At 33.9% G+C, this 14,837-nt stretch overlaps 1 protein-coding gene across 7 annotated transcripts in view; it reads right to left on the bottom strand.

Moving 5' to 3' along the window:
• The window catches only part of Nbea (neurobeachin), a 494,166-nt gene that overhangs the window by 342,147 nt on the left and 137,182 nt on the right, over nucleotides 1–14,837 (bottom strand). For 4 of the 7 annotated variants that reach the window (XM_041659254.1, XM_041659249.1, XM_041659252.1 and 1 more), the window contains exons 23-27: nucleotides 13,968–14,185; nucleotides 11,747–11,900; nucleotides 6,311–6,319; nucleotides 4,128–4,308; nucleotides 2,569–2,699 (exon numbers count right to left, since the gene is read on the bottom strand). In XM_041659254.1, the coding sequence (XP_041515188.1) occupies nucleotides 2,569–2,699; nucleotides 4,128–4,308; nucleotides 6,311–6,319; nucleotides 11,747–11,900; nucleotides 13,968–14,185 (693 nt within the window). The remainder of the gene's footprint in view (nucleotides 1–2,568; nucleotides 2,700–4,127; nucleotides 4,309–6,310; nucleotides 6,320–11,746; nucleotides 11,901–13,967; nucleotides 14,186–14,837) is intronic. The other 3 variants (XM_041659255.1, XM_041659251.1, XM_041659256.1) reach the window with 1 other exon arrangement.

Genomic DNA, 14,837 nt, shown 5'->3' with positions numbered 1-14,837 from the left:
TAAAATTCACCTATATTACCTAAATGATAACCTAATGCTTTTAGCATGGGATAATTATGAAAAGTTGCATATAATTTATAGCACAGATCAATTTATAGCACATGTAAAGAAATTAAACATATTTTAATATATGTACCATGTTACATTTTATAAAGAGTCCCTTAATCTCAGTTGACCTTGGAAAGGTTATGAGAGATCAAGTTTAAATTGCTGCTCTGTGTTTACACAATATGAAAATGAGGCTCTGTGGAGATAGAGCACGCGTTCAAATGTGTCCACATTTGTTCTAGAAAGTCATTCTACTAGATCAGAAATCAACTATGGTTTACTGCCTAAATAGCTGTGTATGAAATGCATGCATAAAACTCAGTTTTATTCTCTGTACTGATGTACTTTGCCAACAAGTCAAATATTTTTCTAATAGTCCAGTATCACCACTTACCTACTTTTCATTGCCAGAGACACACTCACTAACACAACCAAACAACACAAATTTCTGTCTCGTTGGGTATGCTGTCTATATAAAACAAGAACCACAATTTAGTTTGAGGATTCTAAAGACTTCCTATTACCCACTGATGTTTATTTGGTAAGAAAACTACAGGCTCCCTGGTTGTTGATTCAGACTCTGTGAGTACCTATGAGCCAGGTTATTTGTTTTCTGGGTTTTCTTGTGATGTTCTTGACCCATCTAGCTCCTACAATCCGTCTTCCCTCTCTTCAGCAGGATTCCCTGAGCTTGGCCTAATGTTTGGTTATGGGTTTCTGCTTCTCTTTCCTTCAGTTACTGAATGAAGGCTCTCTGATGACAACCGGGGTAGTTATCCATCTGCAACAGACATAAGCCTCTACATATTTGTGAGAGTTGTGTAACTTGGTCTATTTGTGGGATTCCTAGCAGGAGCAGTCCCCATGTTTTGGCTGGTTTTTTAGAACTATTCTTCATACTAAATGGCCTTGATTAACCTTAATACAAAAGGAGGTACTTAATCTTACTGCAACTTCATATGCCATGCTTTGTTGATACCCACGGGAGTCTTGCCCATTTCTGAACAGAAACAGAGGAGTGGATTGGGGCAGCAGAAGAGAATGGGAGGAGAAGAGGGAGGGGAAACTGTGGTTGAGATGTAAAATAATTAATTAAATTTAAAAAAGAAAGAAAGAAAGAAAGAAAGAAAGAAAGAAAAGTCCAAGACCTAAGCCTCTCTCAAGCAATTGACTAGTTACACTCTTCGAGTGTTAAGAGAAGCAAGGAGCATCAGTAACACCCGAATGTTCACCAACCCCAGGAACCTCTATGTACTTTAATACAATCTTTTTCCATTTTAATTAAACAATCTTCATTTAAGTTAAGATTCTCATTCACTTTAAGATACTAGATAATTAAGATATGGAAGACAAGAAAATTTGTCTCAGAATCTTCTATGCTAAGTAGCAGAAGCCAGAATACACTTCAAAAACATTTCTTTACAACCTACAGTACCACAAATGCTCTGAAGGCACAGAGATGTACAAGATATGGTCACCACCCTCTAGTAACTAGCCCTTTAATATCTATGCAGTGATTATGAGCCAGACTGCTGACACAGTAATATTTCTCAAGCAATGCAGATCACTATGGGATCTTGTCAGCAGTAAAATAATATGTGGGTCATATTTCTATGACAGCAGTGAACAGGAAAAGATGCTGTAACACTGTAAATAACTAATAGACTTTATGCATGTGCAGTTGGCTTAGCAGAAACTATAGCAATACAGAGCCGTGAAACTTAGAAAACTGATGAAGTTTCTATGTTATGTCTTCAATTGTTGAGCAAAAAGTTACTGAACATTTAATTACAAGTGCAGTGAGTGATAAAAAGACATGTTGGTTTTATTGAAACTAAAGGAATTGTCTCTAGATGAGGGACAACAATGGTATGAAAAAACTTTGTCCTGAGAAAGCAGCACATAAGATGACCTAAATGAATACATTTAAGATATGTAAAACGGAAGGAAACATAATTCAAGATAAGGAAATTATATAGACGTTTAAGAAGTCAAAATCTTTAGATGAGTTGATGAGGTCTATATGTATGAAAGTTCACAACCAAGAAAAGGTACTGAGCAATCATACAAACCTTCAAAGTCAGGAGTGTGCACGTGATGTCACGTGTCAGTTAAACACAAGAAGAGAATTAATTTGTAATTAAGTATTGCCAGTATATTTCAAACTACTATATACTATATCATTTGATGGACAAATGATATACTATATACTATATCATTTGATTTAAAAATGTTCTTTGCTCATAGACTGACCTCTGAAAATAGATGTAACTATTTAAAGCAGAAATCTTCAGTGCTATGTGCCAATGCAATTTTTAAGAACCCTATCAGTAGAAATTACTAGTATCTTCTTTAATTACATACAAGTGAAAATCTTAGGAGGTTGGCTAACTTTGCAGATACAACCAAGAAGCAGAGAAGCCAGCACCAGGTCATCAAGCCTATGCCATTTTCTACATCAAAATGCACTGTTCTCACAAATAAAAAGGACAGCATATTACAGAGGAAATGGTTGATTACCTTGGATGCTGCTGTGGCAGTCACACTTTGGGGAGCTTCCTGAGGTTTACTGCTTCCATGGGAAGATTTGCTTCCCCTGTCTCTCTGTCTCTGTCGGCATTCTAAGCAGTTTCTCACAGCTACACAACAAACTAAGAAACCAGAAAGGTATTAACATAAATTGTTGACATTGCTATATAGAAAAATGTTTTGAATTTTACTTTCTTTTCTTTTTTTTATTAAATTATTTATTTATTTATTTATTTATTATGTATGCAGTGTTCTGCCAGCATGTATCCCTGCAGCCCAGAAGAGGGCACCAGATCTCCTTACGGATGGTTGTGAGCCACCATGTGGTTGCTGGGAATTAAACTCAGGACCTCTGGAAGAGCAGCCAGTGCTCTTAACCTCTGAGCCATCTCTCCAGCCCTACTTTCTTTTCTTTATATTTACTTTTCTGCCACAGATAATTAGATAAATTTAAATTATGAAATATAATAATGAAGGTACAATACATAAAGAATATATATTAAATAAAATACTCAAGTACTCCTGGTTCAAAAAAAAAAAAGAAAAAAAAAAACAGATCACCATGACCCTTCAAACTCCAAAAATAAGTCTTCCTAACTCTATAATCCTCTATCAGTCACTATTACAAATATTCTGTATCAGTAAAATTTTTTGCAACTTAAAAATGCTGAAGGATGTTGCGGAGATCAGTGGGTAAGAGCATTTGCTATACAGACATGGGTACCTGAGGACAAATCCTTTGAACCTATATAAAAGGTAGTTATCATCACTCGTACTTGTAACCCCAGTAATATAAAAGGACACCGTAGCTCCAGGTGCAGTGAGAGACACTATATCAAAGGATTAAGTGGGAAATAATAGAGAGGATACTGGACATCATCTTCTAAGTTTTACATATACATGCATTGGTAGGCACGCTCACATATATAAACATACATATATACATATGCTATACAAATCATACATCCACACTTTAAAAATGTTTAGCAATAAGGCTCTGCCCTTACTTCACCTATCTTGATGACTCACAGCACACCTTTCTATTTCAGGCAGCATCCCCTCCGCCAGAAGAGCTATTTGCACAGCAGGAAGTTTGCACTCCTTGTCAATAACAAGGAATCATTATTACAGGAAACTTACAGATTTGGGGCTACCATTTCTCTCACTTCCTTCCTCCCTTTCTTTGGTAAATAATACTGGCCATTGGACTCATGCCTCTCCCATTCTCAATCAGGGCTCTGCTATACACCATATCCTCAGCTGTTTGCAGGCCAAGGACATAAACAAGGTTCTCAAATCTTCATTAAAATCACTTCAATGATAAGTACCAGTTTTACTGATTTCTAAATAATTCTAAATATGTTTGACTATATTTGAGGCAATAAATGATCCCATGCAGTCTTCACTGGGAAGACACAAGGTTTTAAAACTGAGTAATCCTGAGGATTACTAAGATGCAGGTTCACAACCTGAATCAGTGCTTTCTCTACCTCAGAGGGGCACAAGTCATCTTAATTACACAGTGTGGACCATTGCCTTGGCTTACTTACCTAGCCTTAGGCACTGTCTCATTAACCCTCCAGAAGACATGTTTTTTTCGGCTTCAATCTCACTAAAATTTAGAGAGCTGGCAAACACGAGGACATCAACCATAGCCATGAGGCGGCTGAGGAACGTCACTGCTGTCTCTGCTGACATGCCTTGTGTCACTTCAATGTTTTCCAGTTCAGTCTTTAAAAAAGGAGAGTTAATCTTGTTTCAAATTGGGGAAAAAATGGTACATGTTACATATAGTACAGGTGAAAAAGTTTGAAAAGCTTAAGTAAGAAAATAAAGAATAAATTAATACTACCTATCACAAGATCTTGACAAATTTTATTTCCTAACCCACTATTCTTAAACAAAAAGCCCATTTTTAAAATGTATTAGTTTAAAATACTGTATTAGTTGAATAAGACTTCATATAATTTCACAAAGATATTTAGAGACAAACACACTTATCTTCTTATTCTTGTTTTACTATAAAAGAGGTATAAAAGTGACCTTTATTTTCTAAAATAGTCATCTCCATTTACAAATGGATGTGTTTTCCTTTCTTACAGACATAGTGAATAACGGGAAGGATACACAGCAATTTTCTTTGGTAGCAAATGAGATGACTTTCAAACTATAAAACATACTAATGACATCTGTTCTGAAACACTAAGGATTTTATGTATCCAATAAGACTAAAGTTGATATGATCAAAAGAATCAATCCTTTAGATTCCTCACTGATAAGCTATGAAACCCTCACTGTAGAAGGAGGAAGGCGCACTGTTAAGCTGAACGTTAGACTTTAGCTTAACTAAAATATTCCCTGTGAAAAAATTGCTATTTCTTAACTTTCAGAAGAAATATTAAAATTTATTTTGTTTCTTAGAATGTGTAAATCTGGGCCGGGCGGTGGTGGCGCATGCCTTTAATCCCAGCACTTGGGAGGCAGAGGCAGGCAGATCTCTGTGAGTTCGAGACCAGCCTGGTCTACAAGAGCTAGTTCCAGGACAGGCTCCAAAACCACAGAGAAACCCTGTCTCGAAAAACCAAAAAAATAAAAAAAAAAAGAATGTGTAACTCTGTAAGTTATGAGCAATTGCATCATTTCTTTATTTTCATTCTGTATTAAGAACACTATAATTATTTTTATTTTCTTATAACTAGAATTTTCTTAGTGTCAGAAGGAGCAAGGAAAAGAGATACTTTGTAAATAAAAGTGCTGCACAAAGATTCTCAAAATACACACACTATCTATACTGACCGATCTCATCTTTAACCAATGACTTTAGCCAAAAGTCAAGCTCATGGTGCATGGATGAACTAGATTCCTGACTGTTTTCACACTGTCTTTGGAAATGCAGGTTCTTAACTATTTGTATTTTGTTCCTGACAAAGCATGAAATTAAGCTGTGACCACAGCTTAACAGTTATAAGAAAATAATCCATTTTAAGACTACTTTCAATTATTCTAGGATGAAACACTGGCCATCGATTAGATCAGTCAAAAAATTCTTAATACTCGTCAATAAATTCAGTGTATCTGCAGAGATGTTCTTAAATTCTTCATTATTTTAAATTGTTGAAATGTTGAGAGTCCTACCTCACTGTATTACTGCTTTATTTTCCATTTGGAATCTACAAATCTAACCAGTGAAATATACTCTAATGTTAATAGTGAATAAGAAACAAATATTACTACATAATTGTTCAATTGTCTATATAATCTGACAAATTATACCAAATATTCTACTATACCAAATATTCTACCAAAATATCAAAATTAAAAGTAAAATGTTTTCTTAACATGAGTAATAGCTTATAAAATAATTCTTATCCCATTCTGTTAATAATTACTTACATGGTATATAAGCATCCTATGTTAAAATGCATTTAATATAATTCTTAATAAATCTAAATATATATCTCATCCAATTTCCTATAATTGGAATTTAAATCTGCACACAAGACTCTATTTACATTGTTTTCATTATATTATATTTATTGTTGTTATTAATAAAACAAATACATTGGTTTACAAAGGAAAAAATAATCCTTCTTATAAATTTTTAAAATACACAAAGATATGTCTGATTAAATGATGATATGAAAACTCAAAATATAACCAATTAAAATTTTCACAATTAAAAATAAAATTTAAAACTAAAAAACCTAAAAATTACTGCAAAAGTAATACTAACCTTAGAACCCTGGACATGCATTAGACAAAACAGACAACAGACCAAAAAAATACAAGAAAAAAGGAAATTATTAAAATTAAATAAAAATATATGTAAAATTGAAACACAAAATAACATTTTAAAATTATAGTTGATTATTTTATTAAAAACAAAATTCTCAGAATATCCATTTTATAAAGTACATAACTATAATTAAGATTAACTATGAAACATTTAAATTTAAATTTATTTTTGTTTGAATAACTGCCCCCAAATATACATGTGAGTATAGCAAATATAGGAGAAAGAATGCAAATTCATTTTACATAACAAGTGTCTCATGGATGGATACTGAAATATTTTAGAATGAACAAAGCATGACCCTGCTCAAACCTAACTTAGTTGGGACTTGAGCAGAAATGACTCAGGGAGATTAATGCATTTCTTATACCAACTATCAGAACTTTATCTATAAGGGAATCATATTAATTTTCCCAAATAGTCACAGCCCTTCCTATACAAAACTAAAGTATTTATTCCAGCACAACTTAAAATTCACTTTCTGTGTCAGAAAATAACTCACTGATAAAACTATAGAATACCTATCATATGAGCTTAGGTAGCTGCATACTACCTAAATTTAGGACATTATTAAGAATCAAGTTTATATAATAAAAACATTATAGACTTCCCCTATTCCCACAAAGCTACAAAATTCAATTCTTTTGAATTTTTACAATAAATGTAAATATAAATTTGAAAACATGCCATTTTCATGGTGTATTCACTGGGAAAATATATAAAAGAATCCTGAACTACCAATAGCTTTATTGTCGAGTCTCATGTTTTCCAACCCCATATACTATTAATAAATGTCTATAATTAAGACTGCCATCATGCTTGACACAGAAGATAAGGTTGCTTTCCTTTTATATGATGTTACAATTATTTGAAGAACCAGAAATGTTAGGTTTTATTATTTTCCTGGGACAAGAAAAGACATTAAACCATATTTGACACTGTGCTCTGAGGATCCCCTTAAATGGTAACTGAAAATTTTGAGTGATTGTTGGCAGGGGCGTTGGTCACTGGGAAGTGATGGCACATGCCTTTAATCCCCAGCACTTGGGAAGCAGTGGTTTGATCTCTGTGAGTTTGAGGCCAGCCTGGTCTACAGAGTGAGTTCCAGGGCTATACAGAGAAACCCTATCTCAAAAAACCAAAAAGGAAATAAAATCTTGAGTAATAACAACAAACCGTGAAGGAATATATGACTAACGATGTTGTTTTCTTTTCAATGTTTCTTTCCAATTCTCTACCTTCATTCCTAAGTGTGGTAGGACATAAATAATTCAACTGACTAGTCCTAGAAAACTTAACTCAATAAAATATCCCTTAAGCAAACACTGATCAAACTGCATAGTAAGTGGTTCAATTTTATTTGTTTGTTGTTTATTTACAGAGTCTCACTATGTACCCGTGGTATCCTGGAAATTACTATGTAGACCAGAGTGGCCTCAAACTCACAAATAACTCTGACATCTGCTTTTGCTTTCCCTGTGCTGAAAATGAAGGCATGCAGCATCATACTGGGCCAAGGGTCTTAATTTTTTAAAACTACTGGCTTATTTCTATTTAAAATATTTTGTGAGCTATTTACTGTAACATACAGTTTTAAATAACATAGGTATCCAAAACCCCAATATAATACTGCTTTTTTTAGATTGTCTACTATAATATAAGCCACGTGCATTTCTAGCCTTCTTAACGCGTACATTAAACCATCTCCTTTACAGGTAAGACTTCTTCCAGAACAATGACACTGTAAGAACAACTCAGAAATGCTTTTTCCTACAACACACAGTGTATTGTGTTCATTTATGGTTTCAGGGAGGAGACAGACCACTTCAAATGGCCCTATGAATAGCAAACAAACAAAAAGTGGTTTTGGTTGAATATTTTGGTATCAAAATAGATTATCTATAATAACTCTATTATCTCAAACATTACAAATGAAAGGCTTTTAAAATAAACTGGGATGATTATTCGACCAGACAAACATGTAAAGAAGGGAGTTCCTGAAGGAATTCAAGAAAGTTCTGAGAGGCTTCCTCATCTCTTATATTCATATATGCCGCATCTATTACCAAATTTGATTCGTTAGCCAATGAAACCAAAGTCGAGGCCATGCCCATTAAATGATAGAGCAATACTGAAACAAAGATCAATCTCATACTGGGGTTCACACATTTTCATTTAATCCAAACTTCACAAAAATTTGTATCTGAGTCTCACTGAAAAAAAAAAAATCTGTCCCCCTCCTCCCCCAGCTGCCCATCAACGGAGTACAGCACTTATCTTGAGAAATGGCAAATGCTCACTTCTGGGTTTAAGTTTCAGGTTATTTTTTAAATAGGGTACTACAAAAATATTTTGCATTCTCCTTCTAGTTATCTTTTAAAGTTTAATATAGTTGTACATTAAAGATTCTGATGACAAAGTTAGCAAAAATAAGATGTGTATCTTCTAAGAGATAACTGTATTTGTTAAAATATGGTTTATCATACTTAGTAGTCATTGAGCCAAATTCAAATTCTTATTTTATAAAGAATGAATTTACCTAACTTTTGACTGTTCTATAATAACAAGGTTTTTTTACACATCCCTGTGCTATTCTTATTTTATGTACAGCATATGCAATATCAGTGTCTTATACCATACAGCTCATGATAAACCTGTTCTACTCCTGTTCTCCCAACAGCAGATGGCTAAATGACCTAAAGTATTTACTGTCTAGCTCCACAGAGAAAAAGCTTGCAGCTACTACTGTCAAAGCGATCACTACTCCCAGGTATTAACAAATGGAAAGCTTCCCGGACATGAAAATCTGAAAAAGATACATGCATCATTAAACTTCCAAGGACAGGAAGACAGCAGTGTCGAGTGTTTCTGCTCCATGCATCTCAAGCTGACGTTCTTATATGACAGCGCCTTTGGTAAATCAGAGCAACCTAGTCTCCTCCCTCTCACCTGTTCCAGAACACTTGAGGTTTTGTACTTGGTAGTTTTGAGCTGAAAAGCCCATACTTCCAGTGCATGTTTCATTCTTTATTCATGCTCCTGCTCTTTTTCCCACTACATAGCAAGAACACTAAACAATCCAGTAACACTAAAAGAAAATAATATCCTTCACATTTACACACTATACAGAAAGTATGAGAACAAATAAAGATGTTTATTTTTAAAGTTATATATACATATACTTAAAATTTATATGAAAATATGTGTTATAATTGAAATATTTTTATTTTACAAAGTATTTATAAAACATTTATAGTGTTAAACCAGCTATACTGCATTTATCTACTACTCTATTAATAGAAATATGACATTAAAAATTTGAAGATTCTTAGTAATGTGTGTATTTCAAACATCTGCAAATTTTAATAGCTTATTACTAAGTTATTTTATAGAATGATCATTTCTGTTCTGCATAAAGTGTAAAAACATTCTATGTTTATATTAAAGTAAATACAGTCTCTAAAATTTTCTGAATGAAAATTTATATGCTTCCACACAGAAAGCATTGTATTTAGTCTTTGAAGTATAGAAAAAGAAGCACCCTTCCTGTCTTGACATAAGAATGCAGATTACCAGAATTTGGTTTACATCACTAAAGGAAAGTTGAGATGGGACAGAAGAGATGACAGATAAATGCTAGGCACCAGCCTTCTTCACATATCACTAACTCTTTGTAATGTTATTCCCGGGTCACTTCCTTGGTTTGATTACTAAGTAATTCCACAAGACTCCATTGCTCATATGTCTTTTTTCCCCCACCTTATCGATGATTTAATTATTCCATTTGCTCAAAACAATGTTTGCCGTCAAGTTCAGCACACATGTAATTCAATTACAAAAACAAGCTGTAGTCTTCCATACATGCTTTTATATAGAGAAGTAAGCACAAAGGAAGTTTGTATAAAATCAGATATACTTAATAGATGGTCCTCAAAATCCTTTTTTTTTGGTTGTTAAAATATATTTTTTTATTTTAAACAATTCAATTTATTATAATAAGCAACAAGATAACTAGATGAGCCAGGGAGTGGTGGTTTTCAAACATACATATCATTATGTAATTCCTTGTTCCAAAAGCTCATTAACATAAGATTTTTCATTTTCTCATCATAACTGTATACAAATTTTATATCACATATACTAGATACTTATACATTTTTAGCATAAAGTATTTTTAAAAAGCCTACCTATAAATTTTAAAATTTAGTACTTTTACCTAGCTATCTTTCTTTTTGTTTTGTTTTTTCAAGACAGGGTTTCTCTCTAGCTTTGGAGTCTGCCCTGGAACTAGCTCTTGTAGACCAGGCTGCCTTCAAACTCACAGAGATCTTACTGCCTCTGCCTACTGAGTGCTGGAATTAAAGATGTATACCACCACTCATATGTCCTTTTGCACTGCTCCCAAATTAGCCTGCTTGCCTGTAACTTGCTGGTTGAATTCATCAGGAACACATATATGTGAGCCAGGGGGAGGTATGAGAGGTTACAGTCTGTTGCAGATAATATTTTAATTTCTATGCCATTCCAGTGGACAGAATGAGAAAAAGAACCATGTAGGAAAATCATGTTACTGACAAAATAAAGTCTGGATCAGTTTGGAAGCATTCCTCAGTAAGCAACATATGTGTTAATAAATCACGGTATTCTGTGGCAAAGGTGTGTTCGAGGGTTTACAAAAGAGTTTCTTATGAGAAGCAGCAAGATGGTCACATGGCAAGTGAAATTCTATATTCTTTCCCATCTAATCAAGTTACACTTAAATGGAGTCATTTTGACAGAAATCAAAGATATCTTTAAAAAAAAATTTGACTCTGGGAATCAAACCAAATACTCACATATGCTAGAAAGGAGTACTGCCACTCAGCTACATACACACTAGCTCATAACTAAAGATATATATATAAGATGAAAATTACATATAACTTAATATTGGTCTGTTGCATTTTTAAAAGACATATATGATCAACATTAAATATTTTCCAAATTAAATATATTAGTATTTTTCAATGTTTTATAAAGAAAAAATAGTATTTTTAATGGCAAATTGGCAAATAAGGTCATATTGTACTACAAATAGATTTTAACAGCTTACTACAAAGATTTAAAGAGATACACAGCATATAAAAGTTTGAAAATGTTTATAATTGTAGTTCTTAAAAGATTTCATCAGAAACGATGGAATGATTTCTAATAAATATTCACAGGAAAACTCAAGCACTGTCAAATAAAAGAGACTGGAATAGAAATCTAATAAGTGGTTTAAGAGTTCCTGTTGTTACTATTTAAAATCTGCCTTTTTCCTGTGTCTGAAATTTCTGGAATCCTCAATTCATGCCATTACAAAACATAACCACTAGGTGGCGATAAAGAACTTACAGTTGGTGATGTAGCTGCTGAGAGCAAAGGTAAAATTCCTCCACAGGCAATGATGATGTTGTCTACCATTTGGGAAATGAGGTGAATTGTGTTATGTACAAAAATAATGTTTTCATTGCTGTTGACAAAATCCATTACAGACTTTGTAGAATGGCTGAAATAGAGAAAACCCAATTATTTTCTTTAAGTAAATGTAAGAGATTTAGATACTTAGAATAAAGTATCTAAAGTATTCTGAATAGAATGAAAATTTTGAAGTAAAAACAGTTACAAAATATAGATGCTGTAGACAAATTTAAAACTTAATTATTAGAACAATAACAACTTGTAATTCAGATATTTTACCAAAATATTTCTGCACAGTTCTTTGTGTCCGTATACATTAAAGAAATATAATATTCTTGTTGTTCTTTCTTGGTTTGTTTAAGAACGGACATCAGTACTCTAAAACCTAAACTTACTACACAGGTAGCATGGGATAATAATCCTCGATCTCGCATTTCTAATTACTAAGTAGCTTCTAAGACATCTGAGTAGCCCCATGAATTTAACTAGATTGGTTGTATCTGCTGATCCTGTATTAGGAAGCAAACTAGTTGACAGCCTTCAGAGCGAAAGTTGCAGCTGGGGTTCTGAGCCCAGCTTTCCTTACTGCCATGAGGAAACATGGGGAGCGTAGCATCAGGAATTATTGCAAATGAAAAGGAAGGTCACAGAAGAAGGCAGCAGCAGGATTTTCCACATAAACATGCAATGAAGGTGCCAAAGAAACACTGTTTTACTGCAATTAGATATTCTCCTCTACCTAAAAAGAATCTTTTTAAAAAATTTGTATATACTTATGTTTAGAAACTTTCATGAGCATCAGTACAAAAGCAAAGACACCCAGTGTGTTGTTGGAAGGAAACTAGGCGGGTCACACTGGTTACCTCACATACCGACCTCCATGTGCACGCAGGCCTTTCATCTCGAGGCTCAGAGCACGTCACAACATTAGCATGTGTCTAGGGCTAGCTTATGAACAGAGTGAGCACATCAAACACAGAAACTCCCTTGGCAGATACAGTGACAACTTCCCAACATTACGTCATGTTCCCCACAATAACAGGCCAGGTTTTGTTCCACAGATAGTTGGCCTCCCCAGGTACTGAACTGTTAGTCAGAATTGATTCACCAATCCCATTTTCTTTTTAAGGGTGTTTTCCAAATGAATGTACAACCCTGATAACAATACGAAAAAAAATTCTTAAGGGGCTTCATTCAATAGAAAAAATGTTTATGAAAAGAAAGAAAAATAGCATAGGGAGAAGGAAAAGAATGAGAAAATGGAGAAATGAAGGAAAGTCTGCCTTTTAACAGAGAAAACCTTTATCCTAAAGGAAAACCAAGAGAGGTACAGATGCCAGTTTCAGTCTGAGGACATGATAAAGTGGACCAAATCTCTGCTGAAGATGAGTTGTTTTGCTGCTTACAGACATCAACTTCCAAAACTTACATGCTTGCACATGTGAATGACATACACCCTGATTAAGAAATGTGAATCTGTTATTAGAAACCTGAATTGAAACTTTTTATAAAAAGCAGATATTTAATTCAGACAGATTTAAAACAACATCCACTAACTGCCTATACATATAGATTCTAATGATATACATGTTACAGGTTACTTTAAGATTTTATTCTAGTACTAAGCATTATTGTATTGCTGTTACTAAATGATAACAGAGCTCACAGTATTGAGTTTAACAAGAAACTTTTACAGAAGTATAAACCAAAGTTGGTCTTTAATTCTTTTTTGTGTAGAATGAGCCAAATTTTCAAATTCTGTTTCAATTCTGTCTAAAGCTAAATTGTTACATATCTAGAGGTAGATGCTCCAAACATTATAAAAACAATACTTTATATAAATATTTGTCTATCAAACTTATTGAATTTTAAAACAAATTTAAATTGTGAATATTATTGGATTACTAAATCATTTAATAAAATATTTATTATCTTGGGCTGGGAAGTTGGCTCTGTTCTGGGTTCTTCTCAGCACCCATATGCTGGCTTACAACCATCTATAACTACAGTTCTAGTCAACACCCTCCTTTGACCTCAGTAGGCCATGGACATCGCACACAGGCATAGATAAACAGCAAACACACACAAACACACATACGTAAAATAAATTTCATTTTCTCAACTGAAGGTAAAAAAATACAGAAAAGAGTTGTACCTTCTCCACACATGCACATCTGTCTCTAACGCAAACAACAAGTCAGTGAGAAGCCGCTGGTGCATTGGAGACCACTTAAACTCCGGGATCCGGAACATGGTAGTCCGGGGGCCAGGGCTGAACTGGCGCCGCTGTTCCTCGGTCATTGGCATTCCTCGAAATCCTAAATCAACTCTGAGATCTCGGTCTTGTTGGGTAACAGACCGGCCCTGAACAGCCTAAATAAAGAGAGGGTAAACTTTTGTAGAGCACAAGAGAGATGTGAGATTCAAAAACCAGTGTGTGCAATAGTGAATAGGAGAGTACATGTGATTTTAGTGGTGAGGGCATTTCAAACACCTGCACAGAAGTTCTTTCAATTCATCTGAAGCCTGCTATTGGAAATTCTGCTTTGATACTGCAGAAAAACATGTGTGCATTCTCAAAGAAAAACGGGCAACCCTAGTGGTTATTATGCCCAGTAAGCAATGATCTGTTTTTCTTTTATTTGAAATCTTACCTTATTCAATATTCTCTCTCCCTGCCAATTAACACTTTAGTACAACTGTTACCAAAACAGAAATTAACAAACAAAAAATAAACACACCTTTCCCACATACACAATATATCATCATATTCTTACTGAAGTACTAAGACAATAGTGAAACATGGTTTATTCTTTCCAATACAGGTGGAATGGAAACATAAACTTACCTTCAATTAAATCAAAAGACAGAAAGAAAGTCCAGAGAGCCAACAAAACTGAAATCTTTGAGTGTCATTATAATCTCATCAACTTTTAACCATATAGTATCAGTTTATTCCAAAACGTAAGTCGTAACAACTCAAGTTTGTCTCAGAAGACACTTTACTGCAGATTGTCCAAAACCA

This window comes from Microtus oregoni, unplaced genomic scaffold (genome assembly GCF_018167655.1).
Source record: "Microtus oregoni isolate MIOR12 unplaced genomic scaffold, Mior012 000010F_ref0000083, whole genome shotgun sequence".
In the NCBI taxonomy this organism is placed as follows: domain Eukaryota; kingdom Metazoa; phylum Chordata; class Mammalia; order Rodentia; family Cricetidae; genus Microtus; species Microtus oregoni.
The sequence above is the reverse complement of the archived record's forward strand: the minus strand, read 5'-3'. Positions and strand labels throughout refer to the sequence as shown.